This window comes from Polyergus mexicanus, unplaced genomic scaffold (genome assembly GCF_030449975.1).
Source record: "Polyergus mexicanus isolate NDT 795.1 unplaced genomic scaffold, iyPolMexi1.0 SCAF_8, whole genome shotgun sequence".
Taxonomy (NCBI): Eukaryota; Metazoa; Arthropoda; class Insecta; order Hymenoptera; family Formicidae; genus Polyergus; species Polyergus mexicanus.
The window spans coordinates 6444867-6467931 of record NW_027223328.1 but is presented as its reverse complement, the minus strand read 5'-3'; the positions used below and the strand labels follow the sequence as shown (position 1 = coordinate 6467931).

Here is a 23065-nt window from a genome sequence, read left to right as displayed (position 1 = left end):
TTATGTCATGTTTAAACGTAAAAATTTCTTGTATGTTTGTATGTATTGATAAAAATATTAATATGTTTCAGATCAAATGAAATATATATGTATATGTGAATCTAGATTTTAAAGATTTAATTTAATTATATACAAGCCGAAATCATAATCTCTTTCTAAAAACATGATTTGTCTTTTATAAATTATATAATGATTATAAAGATTCTTTGAATTATAGCGACAATTAACTTATCATAGTCTAGTCTAGTCTTGTTGATATAATATTAACGAAAAAAGATAATTAATAAAATTAAAATGTTTGAAATATTGCAAAACTTAAAATTTTAATTTGTATTTCTTCTTATAATTATGTTCGCCTGATATTTTACTCATATTTGAGACCTTAAATTTTTGCGGTTTGAATTTTAATTTCAAATTCATATAAAAAAATTATCTATATTAAAAGACGATACAAATGAAAGAAAGTATATAATACAAAAATTTACAAATATCTAGATATGCAACTAGTTATATGAAATCTGATTTGTCAATTCTGGACATGCACATTCTATTGGTTAGAAATTTCACTCATACACATATCTTTCTTTACTACTGAAAGTCTGTGACAAAGCTATAGCTTTGGTACTTTTACCCTATAAAAATCTTGCAGCGCGCAAGCGCGGGCATAACGCTATACTTTACATATCGTGAACCGTGATGCGATTTATACAGTGCAGTGTTAAGTTCGGTTCAATTCATATCCAAGTTGTACTGACATTTACGAACTTGTAGCGGAGTATCCATATTCATCTCAAATCATCGAGAATCAGTTAGCTAAATCATGAAGTATATTCTGGTGACCGGCGGTGTCATCAGCGGCGTGGGCAAGGGTGTCATCGCCAGCTCGTTCGGCACTATCCTCAAACACTGTAACATTCGCGTGACATCCATCAAGATTGATCCTTATATCAATATCGATGCCGGGACGTTCTCGCCCTACGAGCACGTGAGCGCGATATTAATTTCTGCACATCATTGTGCCATAATATTTGAAAAAACAGCGGTTTTTTCGTTAGCATGTTCGACATCAATCGGTATAAAATTGAGTTCAATTTCCTGTGCTATTGATACGGGACTTTATTGCGATCGCAGCAGTTGCACGTTATTGCGTAAAGATCGCTTCTTCCGTGATTCTAGCTCCTGATTTCTCGTTTCTTAACATTACAGAAATTTTTTTTTCATTTGAATATAATTTATAAAGGGTTATACACACACACACACACGCACACACACACACACACACACACACACATATATATATATATATATATATATATACACATGTGTGTTGCGCGAGGTTTAATTCAAATCGTCTTGCCGATATTTCTATCACTGTTTTCTGTCTATTTTTTGATTATCGATAGAAAAGAAATAAATTACAAAATTTTTTATCTGAATAAACCATACAGTTGTGTGATAAAATTGAATAAAAATCGCTAAATTAAATTCCACGATAAGTGAGTGCCTTTATGGCGGTAAAATTTTCAGCCATGTGCTTACGCCATTTTGCATGCTGCCGCCACGCTATTTAATAATTAATTAAGATTTATCGAATGAGGTCAGATGAATTTTTATAGCTATATAAAATATATATGTACACAAATAAAATTAATTACGCATATATATATATATATATATATATATATATATATATATATGTATATATTGTATATAGTGCACTAATAGAAGAATATTCATTTTAAGCCCCAAGTTAATTTATTTTTCTACGCAAATATTCTACACTATACGAATCCATCTGAATATGTTTTTAGGCATCTTCCGGTTCTATACATGCATTTCCTACATTCAAAAAAATGTAGATAGAAAATGTAGAGCTGGAGAGAAAAAGCACAATAAAAAAAGTAACATTAAAATTGATGTTAAAATTGATGTATGTCTTATTTTTAAAAATTATATAATTATATTATATATTATTAATAAAATTAAAGTAATATAATAACATTTTTAACATTTTTTATAAAATTATATATGATTAAATTAATTGCATATAGGATCAAATTAGTACTAAATTATTTCTCATATAGTTTCAACTATTATACAGATAAAGTTTAATAATATATCTGAAACAATTAACTGTGATTGAACAATTAAAAATTATTATTGATCAACAAATTATTTTAATTATTAGAGTATAGTAATTGTTATATAAATATGTTTGCATAATTTCATTCATCCTTTAGAAATGGTTTCTAATGTCCAATGAAGCTTGATGCTTATCACCACATTCCATTGTTCAGTCAAGTAAGCGGTAAAAACATTCCTCGAAGGGAAACATCTTATGTTACTGGGTTTTTATAGACACATCCGCTGTCAGTTTTTTAATTTTGCTTATGTTACTTACTGGAAAGTTTCTGTTTACTCTGTACAACAGGAGAAGTTTATGTACTCGATGATGGTGGTGAAGTGGATCTTGATTTGGGCAATTACGAGCGTTTTCTGGATATCACTCTTCATAAGGACAATAATATAACAACGGGAAAAATTTATCAACATGTTATTACAAAAGAGAGACACGGAGATTATCTAGGAAAAACAGTACAAGGTATATCTCTATTTATATAATATCGCATATTTATATATAAGAAAGAGAAAGAGAGAGAAAAACACAATTTTTGCACAAATTAATAAAGATTGATATTATTTTTTAGTTGTACCTCACATCACTGATGCTATTCAGGAGTGGGTGGAAAGAGTTGCGAATCAGTCTGTAACAGAAGATGGAGCTAAACCAGAGGTATTGCTAATAATATGAATTATTATAATATATAATGTTACATAATTCCATAAGATATGTAAAAATATTAATTTACATAATATTCTTTATATATTTGTGATATATAATTCTAATTACATAATTTATTAATAATGCTTTACAGGTTTGCATAGTGGAATTAGGTGGCACAATAGGCGACATAGAGGGGATGCCGTTTGTAGAAGCATTTAGGCAATTTCAATTTAGAGTGAAGAAAGAAAACTTCTGTGTTGCCCATGTGTCTTTAGTGCCGCAGGTAACTGCGTTACATGCCTACAATCTTTACACACAGGTTACATTCTCGTTTACATATCTCTTCTATATTTTATGTGCATACAATAATAAATGCATAATTAATTTTTGTGAAACTCCCTAAACGTTTTTGTGAAGATAATTTCTGAGTAATTATTGAGATATAAAATACTTTTTAGCCAAAATCAACGGGTGAACCCAAGACGAAACCAACGCAATCTAGTGTGAGGGAGTTACGTGGATTAGGTTTATCACCCGATCTAATAGTTTGTAGATCGGAAACGCCTATTGGCAATTCTGCCAAAGAAAAAATTTCAAATTTCTGTCATGTCGCTCCAGAGCAGGTAATTATCATAAATATTTTTAATGAAGAAATAAACTGTATCGTAATTGATTAATTAAAATTGTTAATGTTTGAAAGTAAGTAATTAATTGATATCAACATTAAGTGACATCAAATATTTTGATCAGGTTATCACTATTCACGACTTAACATCCATATATCGAGTACCACTTCTTATGGAATATCAAGGCGTTATAGAGTTTCTCAATGATCGATTGCAACTGAATATCGGAATACCGCGTCCGCGTTTCTTCATGCGAAAATGGCGAGATTTAGCTGATCGCGTGGATCATTTGCGGAAAGATGTTAACATCGCTCTAGTGGGCAAATATACAAAACTCGAGGATTCCTACGCTTCTGTTACAAAAGCGTTGCAACATGCTGCCATTGAGGCCGGTTATAAATTGAAATTGACGGTACTGTGTCGTAATTATTTGAAATATATATAATTTTATACATATTACATAATCATATTGTACTATTATTTTTTGAATGATTATGCAATAATATTAGGAGAATTAGAGAATTTTAATAAGTTAAAATGTTATGAGAGAATAAATAGTTTTTATGATATTATAATACAGGAGGTGGCCGATAAATACGGTGAGTTCCGAACTGCCCGCGAGGCCTTGGTCAAGGCCACACGAGTGGCCCAGGCCAGTGCGTGGATGGAGTTACTCCGGACCTTGGAGGATGACCCTTGGGGGCGCCCATATCGTATTGTACTCAATAAATTGAGACTTTGGGCGCTCCCAACTACGGTGACATTGGACCCCCATTTTCTGGATGATATCCTCTTCGCTCTATTTCCTAGCAGGGCCTCTGGGGAAGATTGGACCCTGGGGTTGGGCCCAGTAGAGTGGGGGAAGGAGATGGGGGTCACTCCGGAAAAGGTGGGGGTGACCGTTAAAAGGCTGGGCACAAATAAGGCCCCAGGCCCTGATGGCATCCCGGGCCGGGTCCTTGCCCTAACCTCCGGGGACCTGGGAGATTGGCTGAGGCAGCTCTTTGATAACTGCCTCAGACTCGGTCGGTTCCCCAAGAGATGGAAGGTGGCGAGGGTGGTGCTCCTTCCCAAGGCAGGGAAGCCTATGGACTCCCCCTCGGCGTACCGTCCTATATGTCTGCTGGACGAGACGGGAAAGATGTTTGAAAAGAGTAGTGTTATAGGGCCGATTCTAACTCTGGTCCTCCGAGGAGAATGCGGGGCGAGGGGAAACCGCGAGGGCGAGGGGGCATGACGTCACGCGGGCGGAGGGGGATTTTGGAGGCGCGGAGGACTGACGTCAGGCGGGCGGGGGGAGCTTATCGCGGGAGCATAATCGGCGGGGTGTATTACAAAGGCAAGCGCCGATTTCCGACTGCTCGAGAATTCATAAACATTATAAACAAATATCGTCTCACATTGCACTATTGCACGTGCGGTATTATTGAATTTCGTAGAAAGATGATAAGGTTAGTGCCGATGTCTGGCTGCTATAATTTATTATAAATAAAATAGAACCGTCACGGTGGTCTCTTCATTTTTTCCAGGAAAAGTCGCTCGCACTATTGTGCGTAACGTTAGATAATAAGGCGAGCGCCGATATCTGGCTGCTAGAATTCGCTAGAGTCGGGACATGTTTATCGGTGTACTTACAAAGGCGGGTGTCGATGTCTGAAATATAAGGCAAGCGCCGATTATTATATTATTTATTTTATTATTATTATTTTTATTATTTTATTATTTTTTATTATTTTTTATTTTTGTTTATATTTTATATTTTATATTTTACACACACACAAAATTTGTACTATACACACGTTTTTTTTTAAATAAACATTATATATATATATAATAAAATGATTATTTCTGCACCTTCTTCTTTCCTTTTCCCATATGCATGCCTCGCATTATCTCTTTTTCTCCCACAAACGTCATCCTTTTCCCACGCCAATGCGGACGCTATCCTTCTCCTACATGCGTGCATGCCTCGCGCTATCTCCCTCATACTCACCGCCTTACGAACGCCGTATCTCGCATCATCATCCACGCGCATGCCTCGCGCTATCCTTCTCGCACGCCCATAGAATGCTATCCTTTTCCTACTCGCGAACGCCTCGCGCTGTCCTTCTCCTACACGCGTGCATACCTCGCGCTATCTCTCTTATACTCACCGCCTTACGAACGCCGTATCTCGCATCATCATCCACGCGCATGCCTCGCGCTATCCTTCTCGCACGCCCATAGAATGCTATCCTTTTCCTACTCGCGAACGCCTCGCGCTGTCCTTATCCCACACGCGTGCATGCGATCGCCTCGCGCTGTCTCCCTCATACTCACCGTCTTACGAACGCTATTCCTCTTCCACGCTCATGCGAACTCCTCGCGCTGTCCTTTTCCCACATCCATGCGAACGCCTCGCGCCGTCCTTCTCCTATACGCGTGCATGCGATCGCCTCGCGCTATCTCCCTCATACTCACCATCTTACGAACGCTGTACTTATCGCACCGACTTACGAATGCTATCCCTTTCCCGCGCTCATGCAAACGCCTTGCGCCGTCCTTCTCCCACGCATTACTGCATCGTACCTTAAGATCGCGCGCGCGGTTTGTACGGAGAATATGCAAGGAAGGGAAGCGAAAGAAATACATAATCATTTTTTTTCATTTTTTAACACATTTATTTATTTATTTATATTATCATACATCACCCCGTCTCAAGGTTTCAGACAAAATTTCATCCACAGCATAAGCTAATAGTTCGCAATCTATGATAGATGTTTTATCATAGACTTCGCGCAAGATTTTGACCGCAGAATCTCTCTCGGCGCCAAACATATTACTTTGCAAACTCCGAACAAATTGATCGAAACTCTCATTTACAGCTTCTAGATTCTCGCACAGCTTCAAATATTCGTGATTAACACAGTGTTCGAGTTCGAATAAGAAAAATATAGTTGACGGTTTCATGTACAAGCAAGAATCGCGCAACGTAAGTTTGACAACACTCGCATCACTTATTTTAACAATCTCAACTGTTAAATAGTTAACCCATATCGGTGCATGATTAGGCGTTTGTACAAGTTGTTCAACGTCCGCTCGTTTCAGCATTAGCGATTCCCATGTATCGATAGACAAAACGATTCGGTTGCCTCGGTTATCGCCCAGATGCAGTTCCACGTAAGATGTTATTCCAACGTTGATTCCGATATCCAAGTATTTATAAGCAGTGCGCGTCAAAGCAAATCTACGTACCAAAATACGTGGTTTACCGCATCTTAAAAATACAAAAAAAAAAATGAAATAGCATGGAAAAAAACATATATGAAAAATATATGAAAAATATATATAAAACATTTGATGATACTTACAAATCAAGTGGTTTCTTGTACGGTTTAATTTCATCTCGTGGTTTCTTGCACGGTTTAATTTCGTCTCGTGGAACGTAGTAATTCACGCGTTTGTAACCGTTGCTGGTGCTTCCTTCAGCGGAGTACATTTTGTCTCTCGGTTATGAGAAGTGGACTGTTGGTACTAGCAGTTGACACGATACTGATCATATAAAAATTAATCGAATATACGTGACGCTTATTTTTCAAAAGTATGATGTGGTGGGAGATCAATGCTCTGAAAATGTAGGAGAAGGGGAAACGGTCAACGTATGATGCGATGGGAGATTATTGCTCTGAAAATTTAGGAGAAGGAGAAATGGTCAACGTTAAAAAGAATTCTTAGAAACGACTCGCGAGGAAAGGAGTGAGGAGAATAAGAAATAAAAAACATTAAATACGTTTACACATTTTATTTATAAAAATATTACAATTTTTTTTGGTGTTGCGACCACCAGTTAAATATTTTTAATACATTCTGTAATGCGCATTTCTTAACATGTTTTCCGCATCGTATAGTATTAGTAACATCTAGATTATTTAAAGATTCAATATCTTCGTAATCAGCATCCAAAGTCTCGATGATTAAATTTTCTCTCGCAAAATTCTCAAGCAAATCCACCAGTCATTCTCGTTTCTGGCATCCCTTGACGTACACGAGAGTCGACGTCTCGTCATCCTCTTCTGTTCCGAGCACGGCTGATGTAATCAAGCGTTTAGCCATGCTGTACGGGAGTGGCCTTCACTTGGACACAGTACAATTGGACACAGTGCAAATGGACACGTTACAAATGGACACGAGATTGTGCACACGGTTCAATTGGACACAGTGCATTTGGACACAGTAATTTTGGATACAGTAGCTTTTGGACACATAAGAAAATACGCATCGTTTACTTGGACACCGCTCAATTGGACACTGTTCATTTGGACACCGTTCGTTTGGACACAGAAAGATGCGCACCGTTCATTTGGACACCGTTCGTTTGGACACCGTTATTTGCCCACCGTTCGTTTGGACACCGTTCATTTGCCCACCGTTCGTTTGGACACCGTTCATTTGCCCACTGTTCGTTTGGACACCGTTCATTTGCCCACCGTTCGTTTGGACACCGTTCATTTGCCCACCGTTCGTTTGGACACCGTTCATTTGTACACAGAAACATGCGCACTGTTTGTTTGAATATGTAACAGATGGAGAGAAATAAAAATCATTTTGGGAAAATATAATCAGTATTCTTATAACAGTTTATACTGGTAAATCTATGTAAAATATGAAATCGTAAAAAGGAGATACATTTGAAGGTTATAATATCTGTCAAAATAAAATATATTCATACTTATATATCTCTGATACTGATGTCATTAATTTTACATTGCTTTTAGCACTTTGTTTAGCCTTTCGCATATTTGGATGTCATGCATGGATACAGTGGGTTCCGCCCCCCCTGCGGGGGGGCTCCACTTCCGGAAGATATAACCTAACCCAAACCTATTTCTTATTTAAAACAAAAATTTGGTGTGGATTACGTCGTATAACTTAAATCAAATTTTGGTGTCCAAACGAACGGTGTCCAAACGAACGGTGGTCAAATGAACGGTGTCCAAACGAACGGTGGGCAAATGAACGGTGTCCAAACGAACAGTGGGCAAATGAACGGTGTCCAAACGAACGGTGGGCAAATGAACGGTGTCCAAACGAACGGTGGGCAAATAACGGTGTCCAAACGAACGGTGTCCAATTGAGCGGTGTCCAAGTAAACGATGCGTATTTTCTTATGTGTCCAAAAGCTACTGTATCCAGAATTACTGTGTCCAAATGCACTGTGTCCAATTGAACCGTGTGCAAAATCTCGTGTCCATTTGTAACGTGTCCATTTGCACCGTGTCCAATTATACTGTGTCCAAGTGCACCACTCCCGCTGTACGGCACGTTTCCGTCTTCCCATCGTAATCCATGATGATTCGCGATCAGCCAGGAAACGCACGATTTGTCGGATTTTGTGAGGAGATTCCATGGTAGGGGGTATGTAAAAATGTAATGCACCAGAACGGTCCCCTTTCTCAGCACCGCCACCTCCTTTACGACAAATTTCATCCCGACGAAGAATCCTTGTAGGTCCACGAACGTTGGTACGGACATAACGTTTTCCTTTTTATATCAGCACGTCGAGAAGAAGACTGCGATTGATCCTGATGTATTATAGATTTTATATCGTCTCATTCCCCATACTTAGGTGATTTTGCGCACAACATTGGTCAACGGGTTGTACTGAATCACGCGATCGTGTATGATGAGGCAGTACGCTGTGGTATTCGGCGGCACGTTCTCCTTACACTCGAATTCCAATCTCACATCCACGGTTGCGCTTTTGACCGATTCGTTTTGTCGAGAGCAATCGATGATCACGAACGGACCGTTACGTAAAAATTGCGTGACGGTGAGACTCGGTTCGAGATACTCGTATCCGTAATAATTTTTGCAGAAACGTTGATACGTGTCGTACAAAATCGACCATCTGTTTTTATCGAAATCCAGATTCATATCGTCGTACGGATAACATTCCGAGTTCAGATAGAGTTTCACGTTGGTCAATTTGCAGTCGTCGAATCGACTCGTATCCTCGGACATGACGTTCTTCCGACCTGTCTGCAGAACGAAAACAACGTATCGCGGCTTCTCCAGCTGAGTCGCGGTCTTAATGGGTCACGAATGTTTGGTTGTACGCTGCAATAGCGGAAATTCGTACAGATCCCACGAGCGAAAACCCATACTGAGGTATTGTCCGCTTTCCAAGGCGCGCAGCATCGATAACTTGTTAATCTCGTTCAATACGACGTGCGGCATTCGCCATTGTATCTTGAATATGTCGATCACAGACTCCAACACCAAATTTCCAATCAGGCAATTGTTGTCGTTGCGCGATCGTATTAAGATCAATTCGTGACGAGCGTTAATCACCACGCGCCTGTAATCTTCGCAAAATCCCAATAACATGTAGAGCGGTACGCAAAAATTAAAGTATCCATTCGTGTTAGCGAATCCCAGCCGGTGTTTCTCATAATCACGATTCTATCGGATGATATCGTTACATAGTTCTTGAGTGTGCTGGTTATTCTCACATTTCTACTACGATCAATCTCCACACCGAATTCGTATCGAATCTCATCGAACATGAACGCGACGCAATTATTTCCCAGTACAACATCAAACCCTTCAGCTGGTTTGTTTATCTTTAGTTTTCCCTAGATGTATAGAAAACTCTCATACGGCATCGTATACAGATCCTGTTGTTGTAGGGTATTCGTATCTCATCGCTGTGCTCAAACGTCGTATTGGCGTAAGGGTTGTACGTGTGAGTCTCGATCTTGACGATACGATCGTCAAAGACCGGCTCGCCTTCGACGTTAAGGATATCGGTCATGTTTTCTCAGATATTTCGCACCGCGAATCCCAAAGATTGCAAAAATTCAACGTTTGACGCGTTGAGTTTCTTTTTCTTGTCGCAACCGGATAATCGAATATTAGCGAATGTTGACGTTGTTGTTGTCGTTGTCGCGTTATCTCTCGCGTCTTTCGCTCCGCTCAACACGAGCATCTCATGTATCGCGCGCTAATTTTGTCGCCATCATACGTGCAATCTGATGGTGATCTCTTCTCCTCGAATATCGAGCAATCGTCCGTCTTGATCCGCAACACGTATCGTTAGATCCGTAATGCTCCGCGCGATGATCGGCAGGTAAATGATCTGCGCCGGCGTTTTCGATATCTTATATCCTGGCGGCACGCTCGGTGAAAATTCATGTATCGTATGAACGCGTTTGCCATTGCTGTACGCACCAGCGGTCACGTTACACTCTACGCGAATAATATTTACGTTGATGATATTAATCGGTATGTCCGATTGGTGCCATTGTCCCGGCTGCAATATACGCTTCGGCGAGAATCCCAGCAGCGATCCAATGTTGTTGGGTTTGTTAAAGTTTACTCTGAAAGCGCACTTGATCTCGCTATTCATCGTATTGTAATTAGCACGGAGCACTATCGGGTATTCTACAACCTCGTCTTTGTCACCGTTCGCTCGAAAACCCCTCTAAAGTACGGTATACGTATATTTTTCGCTAATTGTTCTAATTGTATGTTCGTTGTCACACCCGTGGACATTTTTAGCGTCTTTTTGACGTTTTTTTTTCTTCGTTGCCACTCCTTGTCCACGTTTGTACGGGCCGAGATACAGTCCCTGTCCGTATTTATACAGAGAGAGATAAAGCCCGCGACCTTCCATCGCGCGATCGTGACGTTGCAGCTCCTCCAGCTGACGGCGCGCGGCTTTGCTGTCGTTCACCGCCTTGGTCACGCCAGCCGCTCCATCGATCAAGGATCCGAGCGCGCCTAACATCGGTAGAATCGGCAATACACCGCCTCGTTTCGCTGACGGAAGTATCCGCTTTTTCGTCGACCTTTTCCGCGTAGCCCTCATCTTCGTCTTCGTCTTCGTCTTCGTTTTTATATCCATGCCGATTTTTGTCTTGGCTTTCATCGCTGCCCAAACAGCTGTAGTTGCGGCTCTCTCACCGAGAGTCGAATCTTTCGCGACGATGCGAGTTCGCGCTTTCTCGGCGAGTATCCTGTCAGCCGCGTGTCTCTCGGTAAAATCGGTGTTCCGGGAATACGCTGTATCGTGCTCGCAACAGGCCGCGTCCAATGGATTTATACCCCGATCACCTCTCGCCAATCGTTTTTCCAAATGAGTGCCCGGACCGCAAAACTGATAGCCGGGGATATGTAACTCGAAAGGAAGGGCGTTTATCGCACGATTTAATAGGCCTCTACCTATTTTCGTTGACATTCGCCGCAATCTTTTATCAACGGTGCTGGACCGTCGATGTGCGTTCGCTGCCACGGTTGATTGTAATGTTCGTAACAGCGCCGATATTGTTGAACCTCTAAATCCGCTTTTATATATTCCGGAAACTTGTCCCACAGGTAGTGGACGTGATCGCCGCACATTCGCAGCAGAACAACTTTCGGCACAAATTGTAACTGTTCGGCGCTCAAGTCGCAAATATCGGAAGGTCTCGACAGGACGAACATTTTCGTTACTGAGCGATTCGCGGTTCCGCGCACCTATAAATAGGCGTTCGATCCAGCGTTCCTCAGTCGATAGTGTGAAAATGAGATTCGTGCGACAACCTTTGGCGATACGCGTGACGAATTGCGACGACAGATTACGATCGATGGGGGGCAACGCGGAGATGCGCAAGCATGGTACGATGCTACCGACTACTATACGCGTGATCGTTTGCGGCCCCTCGAATTGCGGTAAAACCAACGTTCTGATAAGCCTGTTGGAAAGTCCGCACGGTGTACGTTTCGAAAACGTGTACGTGTACTCAAAGTCGTTGCAACAACCGAAATATCGATATCTGGAGAATTTGCTGACATCGATCGACGAAATCGGCTACTTCACGTTCTCCAACAACAGTGACGTTATTCCGCCGAGCGAGGCGCGTCCAAACTCGATTTTCGTGTTCGATGACGTAGCATGCGATAAGCAAAATGCGGTGAGAGAGTACTTTTCAATGGGTCGGCACTCGAGCGTCGACTGCTTTTATCTCTGTCAGACGTACGCGAGAATACCTAAACATCTGATACGCGACAACACGAACCTGCTGATCCTGTTCAAACAGGATGGTACCAACCTGAAACACGTGTACAACGATCACGTGAATACCGACATGCCGTACGATGAATTTTGCGCGTTGTGTCGCGATTGTTGGCAGTGCAAATACGGATTTGTAGTGATAGACAAGGACAGCTCGCTCAACGATGGTCGATACAGAAAAGGATTTAACGTGTTCGCGATACCGCAAAACGATTAGTCGTTGCCGATACTTCGTCGGAGGTGAAATGTAAGAGAGAGAGAGAGAGAGATTGACATTTTTTGCTTTTCCGCGATGGCTGCGATCGATAAGAGCGAGGATATTCGCGAGCGCGAGAAGATTGCGAGGGCAATTGTGAAAACTAGCGAATCGATTCGCAAGAAATATCGCGCTTTGAAGACCGGTAAGATCGAAGAGGATATCGTGTTGGACATGCGCTTTAGACCTCTCATCGAGCCGCTACGAAAGATCGTTGACAACTCTAGCTCGATCGCGGTGAAGAACGAGCCGGGGAGTAACACCGACGCGGGGATCGAAACGTTATCCATCCCGAAGCGCGAGAAAGATGATGCGACACCGCAAAAGAGAAAACGATCCAACGTCAGGTCGGATCGCTCACCAGCACCGCATAAATCGAAACGATCGAACCCTCTACTGGATGTACCGCCGATAACCTCTACACCGTCCGTGTCAATGAGAACCGTATAACCTACGATGTCCGAATTACTCGCAAATGAGGATGTTTTCGAAACCATGGACGACTCGCTCATGACATCCGTCCAAAATCAGTTGCAAACACTGGAAGGTCGAGAAACGTTGCGAGATCAGTTAGGTCCGCTGGGTCGGAGGTACGTCTGGCCTGTCCTGAGCGGCGATCGAGGTATTGACACCGTGTACGATGTTTATTTCGACAACGATGGAATGATGTTCGGTAATAAACGTTTTGACGTGGACAACGCGGATAACATAATTATCGATGGCGTACAATATGTCGGCACACCTGGTCTTTACGAGTTGATCTTCAAAAAAGTCCCCGATGACGTCATCTATACAGAGGATGACAAGCAAACGTACAAGAGTATGCTGTTGACGACGAACGCGCATAAACGCAATCACGATGCGCAGGGTCGATTAATGGGCAACAGGGGATACAAGTACAAAGAAATAATAGCAAAGCTGATACCGATCGAACCCAAAAAAACAATATCTGGAAAGGGATTATTCGCGCTTCGCGCGATGACGCTAACCGACAACAAGATCGACTACGTGCACTGGGATGATCCCAACGAGCTGGTGGATCGTTTACAATTGCTCGACGCTTCGCACCAAGCGAGCCACAACGACCACGACAACGAGATCCTATTGATCATCGAGGAACTTCGCGAAGCCGGTATTATTATAAATTAAGCGGTATCTCGACAAAACTAATCAATCGATCGACCGACGTCTCTCGCATCGATGATGCGCATCAACAAATTTGGAATGTCCGAGCAGAGTAAAGACGCGACGAATGCCATTTCGTATCGTCGATGGAACGGATTAATAAGAAATTTCGTGCGCGATAACGCTCTGTGTTGCACCGTTACGGACTTTGATGCGAGGTCGCGCAAGATTCGTCGTGTGGCGCAACCTGTGGCTGATACCGACGCCATCAACAAACTGTACGTGGATCAGTGCGTTAAAACGTTGAGAAATCAACTGAAAGAGTTAGACGAGAAGCTTGCAGCGTTAGAGAAAGATGTGCGAGCGTTACAGATTGTGATAAACGAGCTTCAGCGTGCGAATATCGCTAGATTAGAAACGTCAACAAAACGTCAACGAACGACAACGAAACGACGACGAAACGTTAACGAAACGTCAACGAACGCTAACGAAACGTCAACGAACGACAACAAAACGATGACAAAACGTCAACGAAACGTCAACGAACGACGACGAAACGTCAACGAAACGTCAACGAACGCTAACGAAACGTCAACGAACGACAACGAAACGACGACGAAACGTTAACAAAACGTCAACGAAACGTCAACGAACGCTAACGAAACGTCAACGAACAACAACAAAACGATGACAAAACGTCAACGAAACGTCAACGAACGACGACGAAACGTCAACGAAACGTCAACGAACGCTAACGAAACGTCAACGAAACGTCAACGAACGACGACGAAACGTCAACGAAACGTCAACAAACGACGACGAAACGTCAACGAACGACAACAAAACGACGACAAAACGTCAACGAAACGTCAACGAACGACGACGAAACGTCAACGAAACGTCAACGGACGACGAAACGTCAACGAACGACACTGGACGACAAGAAACGGTTCACGGACAGCTACGGACGGTTCACGAACGGCTACGAACGGTTGAAGGACGGCCGAACGGTTCAGGAACGGTTGTCGGACGGTTATCTAAAGGCTCAGGAACGGCTGCGAACGAATTAGGAACGGCTACCGAACGGGTCAGGAACGGCTACGAACGGCTATCGAACGGCGACGGATGACAAAGAACTTTTATTGAAAGACGATGAACGGGAATAAACGGTTATTGAGTGATTAAAAGTTAGAGATATAAATTATAATGTAATTTCTTTGCACGTATTATTACGCGCCGACTAGCCGCACTGCTAAAAACATGACATTGTTAAAATCCAACGGACGTAAAAATATCGAAAAGCTACGACTCGTCGAGGAACTGCATGCTTCGGCGAGAAGAAATTTTCCCCGAAGAGTAGTGCGGGGTTACGATGACCTGTGGCAAGTTGACATCGTCGAGATGCGTCCGTACTCTCGTTTCAACAGAGGTTACCATTACATACTCACCGTCATCGATGTGTTGAGCAAGTACGCGTGGGCCGTACCGCTCAAGAATAAAGGCGGAAGCGAGACGGCTAATGTTATCGCAGAAATAATTCGAAATAGCGAGAGGCGCCCGAAAAAAATGCAAACCGATATGGGGAAGGAATTTTACAACGCCAACGTGCAACGTCTCGTGAAGAAACACGGCATCAATCATTATTCCACGTATTCGGTGTTGAAGGTAATCGGTCGTCGAACGATTCAATCGTACGTTAAAGAACGATATGTGGAAGATGTTTAAGCTCAACGGAACTTACAAGTGGGTCGATGCGTTGCCGCGACTCGTATCGGATTACAACGCGCGCAAGCATCGAACAATCGGCATGCGACTCGTCGACGTTACCCCCGCGATCGCCGAAAGACTCTTGGATACCGTTTACAGCGCGATAAAGATCGCCGGTCCGGCAAAGTTCAAAGTAGGTGACCCGGTACGCGTTAGCAAGTACAAGACGATCTTCGAGAAGGGTTACACGCCAAACTGGACCACCGAAGTGTTTAAGATCGTTAAAGTGCAACGTAGTAATCCCGTAACTTATCTACTCTACGAGGACTATCGCAAAAAATCTGTCGCTGGAGCGTTCTACGAGTACGAGTTGCGTCGCGCGACTTATCCGGATGTGTATCTCGTGGAGAAAGTACTGCGCAGGAGAAGTGACGAGGTTTACTTCAAATGGTTGGGATTCGATGGATCGCACAACTCTTGGATACACAAGGACAATGTGGTTTAATTCGTACAAACTGTATTTTATTTTTAACATATAAAGAATATGAAATACATATAAAATATCTGAAATATAAAAAAATATATGTAAGATGTATAGAGCATATAAAATATGAAATATAAAAAAGAAAAAAAGAAAGATAGAAATATATTTCTTTTGTTTTCCTCATACATACATACATACATACATGCATACATGTTAGGAGTTCCGCGCGAGAGTTCCGTTACCGTGACGAGATCCGAGAGATAATCGTGAGAATCGAACTTGGGCGCCAGATACGATCTTTCACGTATCAATTCACGAAGCACGCGAAATAAACGCGAAAGAAATTTGTCGGAATTCGCCACGGGCTGACTAGCTCGCCTAACGGTAGAGGGGCAGGGCGAGTGTTGATCGAACGCGATAATTTATGCAAGAGGCGACAATTACGGGAACGACAAACACAACTGAAAGGAAACTCGCCAATTAAACAAAGAAATTAACAGATTTATTATAATAGCGGGAGCCGCAGCTCCTCGAGAATAGTAATGATAAACCACGCGGATATACGGCTGCAGTAAAAGAAACGCGGCTGCGAGACTGGGTGTTAGACGCGGGGCGCGAAACCCCGTAATGCGTACGCCGAGACCGACCCGTTAGATCAGTCGGAATGTTCGCTCGGCTTGAATTACGCCTCGCACTGCGAAGAAATTGAATATTACGTTCTTCTATAATTCGGGTGCAAGACCGAATCAATTCTCGATATTGCCTCGCCAACGGCGATATTATCGCCCGCTATTACCGCGAAATTATTACTACGCAACTTAAGATTAACAGGCACTTAATACAACGCAGACATGCTTCGATTTCGGACGGACATATTACGCAGAATCGGATGCTCGGCACACACACGCACGCAATTCATGCAAGAATCGCGAGGAAATTCTCACCAAAACGCGCTCACAATTTCGAGACGCGGTGCTTTACAGCCGATATGATATGTCGAATTTACGCGATTCACACTCTCACGTAACCCGTATAATAATCGCGAAAGAAAGTTGCATCGGGCGTGTACGCACAGTTTCGACGCGAAGATTCACAAACGAGAGACAAAAAGAATATAACAAATTGACGCGAAACACACTCACACTCAGACGACCGACATACAGTACGAACGAGTCTTAAACGCTAGACGTGCGAGACCCAACGCAAATATAATCTACGGAATCCGAATCTCCAGAGAGACGACACACGGTTTATTAAAAACGCGAGGTAATGTCTCGATCCGCGGAAACCGATACTTTCGAGGCTCCGGGGCCCGAATCGCTTGACGACGTGGCCGTGACGCGAAAATCTACACTAAAGAATCGGGCTTAGCCCGTACACCAAAGTACGAATTCACGGCGACGACGACAGAACGAAACGATTCCGGGCGCAATCGCGAGTGGCGAATATGGCGGAGGGTAACCTCACCGGTACTTTTCCTCCCGTCGGGACGGTCAGGAAGTCGACGAAGTCCTCTCGTGCTCACAATTCTTCGCCGTCGATCGCCGGGATCCTCTCGTTCACGCAGCAACGATCTCGCAATTGTTCTCGCCACAAACAGTCCTCTCGATTACGCCGTTATTCGCACGCAAGCTCACGCCCGTCTCTCCCTGGATCGTCGCGATCCAGAATCGATACTTGTGGGCCAGCCGGGGCTGCGCACACGGGGTGCGTATTATCGCGACCAATCACGCGTTATCACGCGTTGCAGCCGGCGGGCGGCGCGCTCACGGTCGTAACGGGGGGTGCGCGCGCCCCCGGTATTACGAGCAATAATTCGCTGGGGCCCGTTCCGCGGGGCCGTCGCGAGGTCTAAGGCGAACGGCTTGACCGGAGACATCGCTGCCACCTTTCTTTCCGTCTCTTCCGGGGCCGCGTCACGCCATCGGGTGCAGGATTGCATTCCCTCCGCGGGCCTGAGTCCTTGCGCGAGGATTTTCTCGCTGTCCCGTGCGTCGCGCATCACGTGTGCGGGTCCTGATCCCGTCGTGACGTAGCTAGCTTGGCTGTTAGATAATTTGGATTTCCCAAATTGCTGGCTCCTTGCCCCTCTAAGGTCTTCCTTAATTGGCGATCGTATTTTCCGTGACGTTTCAGCGACTCTCCGCTCCTTCTTCCGATGAGGCTCCCAAATGAATTATTCATACGAAAGAAAATTATAAACGAAATTAATATTAAGCTCGAAATCTCAATTAATGACGCCTCTCTGGAGGTAACGGTATGGTTCTCGCAATGATTCGACTGGCGCGGCCCTTTAGTCCGCGCTTTTCGATCGGAGAGGGACTCGGCGGACGCGCGCGAGGCGGCAACGTCACAATGCATACATGCATACATGCATACATGCATACATGCATACATGCATACATACATACATGCATACATACATACATACATTACATACATACATACATACATACATACATACATGCATACATACATACATACATACATACATACATACATACATACATACATACATACATACATACATACATACATACATGCATGCATACATACATACATACATGCATGCATACATACATACATGCATGCATACATACATGCATGCATACATACATGCATGCATACATACATACATACATACATACATACATACATACATTACATACATACATACATACATACATACATACATACATACATACATACATACATACATACATACATACATATATACATACATTACATTACATTACATTATATTACATTATAAGGGTATCCGGTAATGTCCCCACGGTAGGGTATCGGTCGAATCAGGTACGATATATCGCTTGTCGTCGTACTGATTCAGGGCTATTTTTGTCTCGCTGATTGTGTACACTTCGTGCAATTTTGACCTTATACATGATTGTTGTCGAGTCATTTCAATTTCATCGCGCAGACACCGCGTGTAATCGTCGAACGTTATCGTTCTCGCTACGACGTTACTCTTGACACCTTTAACCTTTTTTGTATCCTTTTTACTATTTACTCGCAACGCGTACATTTTTGCTCTAAGCCCGACAAATTCAGTCATGATCGCACCGTTATTTTCGTCCTTCATCAAGCCCGGCACTTTCTTGTTCTCGAGCGGTATACCGTACGCGTTGTTATAGCCCGAACAGGCTATACACGAATTATTAAATATATTATTCTAAATACATATTATTTTATATGATTGCTCAACGTGTAACGCGAATACAGATCACGTTACGAGCGTTGACCGAACAAAGCGCTGACAACGCGAGCCACGCGCTAAGCCCGAGCGACCGTGCAATCATTTCATTGCGAAAACGCGGAAATCAGGGCAAGCGGAAGAAGGACATTGAGAAAATGCAACGTAGAAGTCCTACTTAAAGGCGAAATAAAAAGGAATAAAGAAATTGCGAAAGTGCAAGCAAAGAAGTCCTACTTAGAACTTCTTAGCTTGCATCCGGATATTGCCAAAATCAAGCGACACGACACACAGCCTTGTCGCTAAACGACCCCCTCCCGGGTAGCCAAAGGGAGTTAATAAAAAGGCCCACCGCTAACGAACGGCGGGCAGTCTTCACCATTAATATTACGCGGACTTTATTCCTTTACGCGAGCAATATCTCTAACAACCGCGAGTGTCAAAACGAGTATCAATAATTATTATAATATTGAATAGCCACGCAGTCGGCAGAAATATATACGAAGAAGCGAGAGGCGAGTCTCGAGACCGAAACTCGACTCTAAACACGCGCACGTTAAGATATCCGTTATCGTGATACGCGACGCGAGCGAAAGTGCGGGAACATTGTAATCAAGTCACAAATAAAATAGATATTAATATATTTATTTAACTGAAAAGGTGTCATTTTAAACAAATAACAACAGTGAAGTTCTCAAGCGGAGCCCGAATTCCCAAATTCCTTCCGGCAAACGATCCCAACTACCGTGCCTCTCCGGAGGCACAACAGCGTTGTTAGCCGGATAATCGCTCGTGTCGAATCTAGCGATATCGCGTTTCATATTCTCGTACACATCCTCGCATTCGATGTGATAAATCAAACTGTCTGTATCGGTGTACATTATTTTACAATTTTTGCGATATAACGGTAACATGTACTCGTGGTGAAATTTGTATAAACACACTTTCGATATATCGAGTATACACATACCGACATAGATCGGCTTATTGAATTTCACCTCGAGGTTGCGCAGTTCAACGGCGACCAAACTTTCCGAAAAGATGCTTCTGCTGCGAAAATTTGGTTTCGCGATCATCGCCTCCGCGCCGTATCGCCCGTCCCACTTTGTTAATAATTTTACATCGACGTGATTGCGCACGTTTTCCATAGTTTTTCCGAATACCGCGTTGTTCATTAACTTGTACAAATTTTTCTCGAAATCGTTTGTCGCGCGCGTTCTAAACTGGGTTGAGTTCGATGTAATCGCGGAGCCATGCGGATTGAGAGAATTGCAATACGCGATGTATCTTTGCGATGCGAAGGCCGCGACGCGTGCATTGCTGCAGGTTGCTATATACAGAGAACCGTTCCCCACACATTTTCGGCGTGCGCGTAGTCGCTCTCGGATACGGTGTCACCTGTCAAGGAACTATAAAATGATTCGCGCGGTGGTAAACACGTATCGTGCAACCTATCGAGACAGTCAATGTATTCGTATGGAAAGACACCTTTTCGCGTCAATAAATTGTACTCTTCGATCGATAAATTTTGAAATTTCGATTTTAAAATTTGAAGTTTATCATTATTTAGAAACGATGCCAATTTTTCGAGACTAGTACTGAGAAATTTGTACGAATCGATGAACCGTAACTTTATATCGCTTCGCCAATCTGATATTTCGGCGGTATCTTTAACGTGTTTCGTGAATGAAATATACTTTTCTTTCGTTATCGGTAGTACGTTGATTGAATCTTCGAACGCGGTAGCTATTTCCTCGATGATAAAATGTGAATCGTAACCTGATAAATTGTGAAAAACTATTGGAATACAAAAAGATTCTTTATAATTTAAATTACAGTTTGAATGCGCGGGACTTCGGTACCTCCCGGTAAGATGGCAATGATCGCGTACGCGCGTGTCGTCTTGCGCAAACGGTTTTTCGCAAATATGACAGTGTGTCGCGCTGTGAAACTTTTCCCGCTCATCTCGCGTTAAATTTATCATGGGGACATTCGTAGTTAAAATAATCTTTACGCGTTGCGCTAAATTTTTTAATTTTTTCACGAACCACGAAACGCAATCGGTACTACGGCGAGAATGATACTCGGATAACGATTCGTCGTACGAACAATGTACATAATAAGCTACGCTAAATACTTGATGATGTTGAAACGTGTACGTAGACGCCATCGGATCACCGTCGGTCTTCCTCAGCACGCACTCCAAGTCGGCGTATACGACGAAGGGAAGTCGCTCCTTTCTGTTGTAGTTGTTGAACGCGAGCCACTTGTCTTTATCGCTCGGTAACCGGATGGCGCACTCGTTCATTTCTCGGCAATCTACAATGTGCGACTGCAACTTGTCCTCCGATCCAAAATAGTGTAAACATCTGTAAAAAAAAATAGAAATAATTAATTTTTCTTTCGTATACATTATATTTATTGCATTTTTATTAAATATACGTACCGATCGCAGATATATTTCCTATAGTCCTTTTTGCTCAGTTGCGAGCTTACGAGGCGGGATAAATTCTTGATCCACGCAAAATGTCCGACGTCTTGCGAATCTTGCATGTACAGCAAGTTGACGTGTCTGTCCTTTTTTTGTTCGCTCAGACGTATTCGGACAATGTTGTTTTCTTTCTCGATGCAGTATACATTTAACGAAATATTGTTGTGAATTTCAAATTTTTTAATTTGACTCAATGTCATCGGAAACTCAATGTCTTGGAGATTTAGCACTGTCGTATAATGTGGATACAAAGATTCCCGTTCCGCGTTTCTTTCAGCTGGATATAGAGCGGCGACCACCGCCCACGCGAAACACGCGTTGTCTTTGGATTGCACGTTTATTACCATTCTCTTCATTGTTATTTCTCGCGGTAATTTAATGTGGCACCCCGCGCCCATTGGATTATATTTATTTATATTTACAGTTAAATCGAGAATTCGCGACAACGCCCACCCGCTATCGCGTTCTTGAAATTCTTCTAGCGAGGCAAGCGTGGGCTCGACGACGCATCGCTCGTACCACTCGTGTAAATCGGACGTGCGAAAGAGTTCATAGTTTTTGGTATTTACACTTTTATTTGCGCTCTTATCACCCGACACGAATTCACCGTTGAACACAGTGTTCACTTTCACGTTGTTATGTCTTTCCATAACTTTTTGCACGTATTTGAGCACGATGTCTTTGGCGTCCTCGAGAAATTGTCGCGGTTTCGATATAGTCTGCGTTAATCACCGCACCGGTCAGTATACGGTTTTCGAACGCGGTATCGATCTCTCGCCAAACGAGTCTTTCCGCGGTATTGTCACCACTGTAATCACCACCGCTGTGTATAAACCGTTTCTCTAATCGAGTCCTCGCACCCTCGAGTCGCGCGATTCTAGCCACCAAAGATTGTCGAACTCCGATCGAGAGTCGCGGACGCTTGACACGACTGTGTTCTTCGAGCTGTTTGCTAAATTCCTCGCATCGCTGCGCCCACGCGAAATATTCGCCCAAGGTAGCGACTCGACGTGACAGCTCTAACAGGTCGCGTTCGGTTTGCTCGACGTTTTCCATGTTTTATTATTATTTTTTTTCACGCTTTTTATGCTAATGTTTCTTTTTCTTATTACCGCGTGCAAATTGGGCACATATTGCATGGAAAGATCTGATACGCCGGAAATCTGCAATTGGAGCAGGACCAGCCACTTATCGCGTCGTATATCTCAATCACAAAAATTTACAAGTACCCGCCGTACCTCTTTCAATCGATATACGGACCGCAAGCTTTCAAATCGCATACTGAGTTTGTGACACCCTTCGTTCTTCATTATATATATTTTTTAATCTATCGCGTTATGGTA

The 23065-nt window shown here is 42.9% G+C and overlaps 2 protein-coding genes across 2 annotated transcripts; one reads left to right on the top strand and one right to left on the bottom strand.

Moving 5' to 3' along the window:
* The first annotated feature begins 15633 nt into the window (after window positions 1-15633).
* LOC138935287 (uncharacterized) lies at window positions 15634-16038 on the top strand. The gene has a single exon (XM_070299739.1). The coding sequence runs from the start codon at window positions 15634-15636 to the stop codon at window positions 16036-16038; it is 405 nt and encodes a 134-aa protein (XP_070155840.1).
* A 2746-nt stretch (window positions 16039-18784) lies between these two features.
* LOC138935286 (uncharacterized) lies at window positions 18785-22778 on the bottom strand. The gene is made up of 7 exons (XM_070299737.1): window positions 22506-22778; window positions 21678-22441; window positions 21302-21600; window positions 20630-21028; window positions 20202-20561; window positions 19977-20096; window positions 18785-19182 (listed from the first exon to the last, which is right to left on the bottom strand). The coding sequence occupies exons 1-7, from the start codon at window positions 22776-22778 to the stop codon at window positions 18785-18787; spliced, it is 2613 nt and encodes an 870-aa protein (XP_070155838.1).
* Between the last annotated feature and the right edge of the window lie 287 nt (window positions 22779-23065).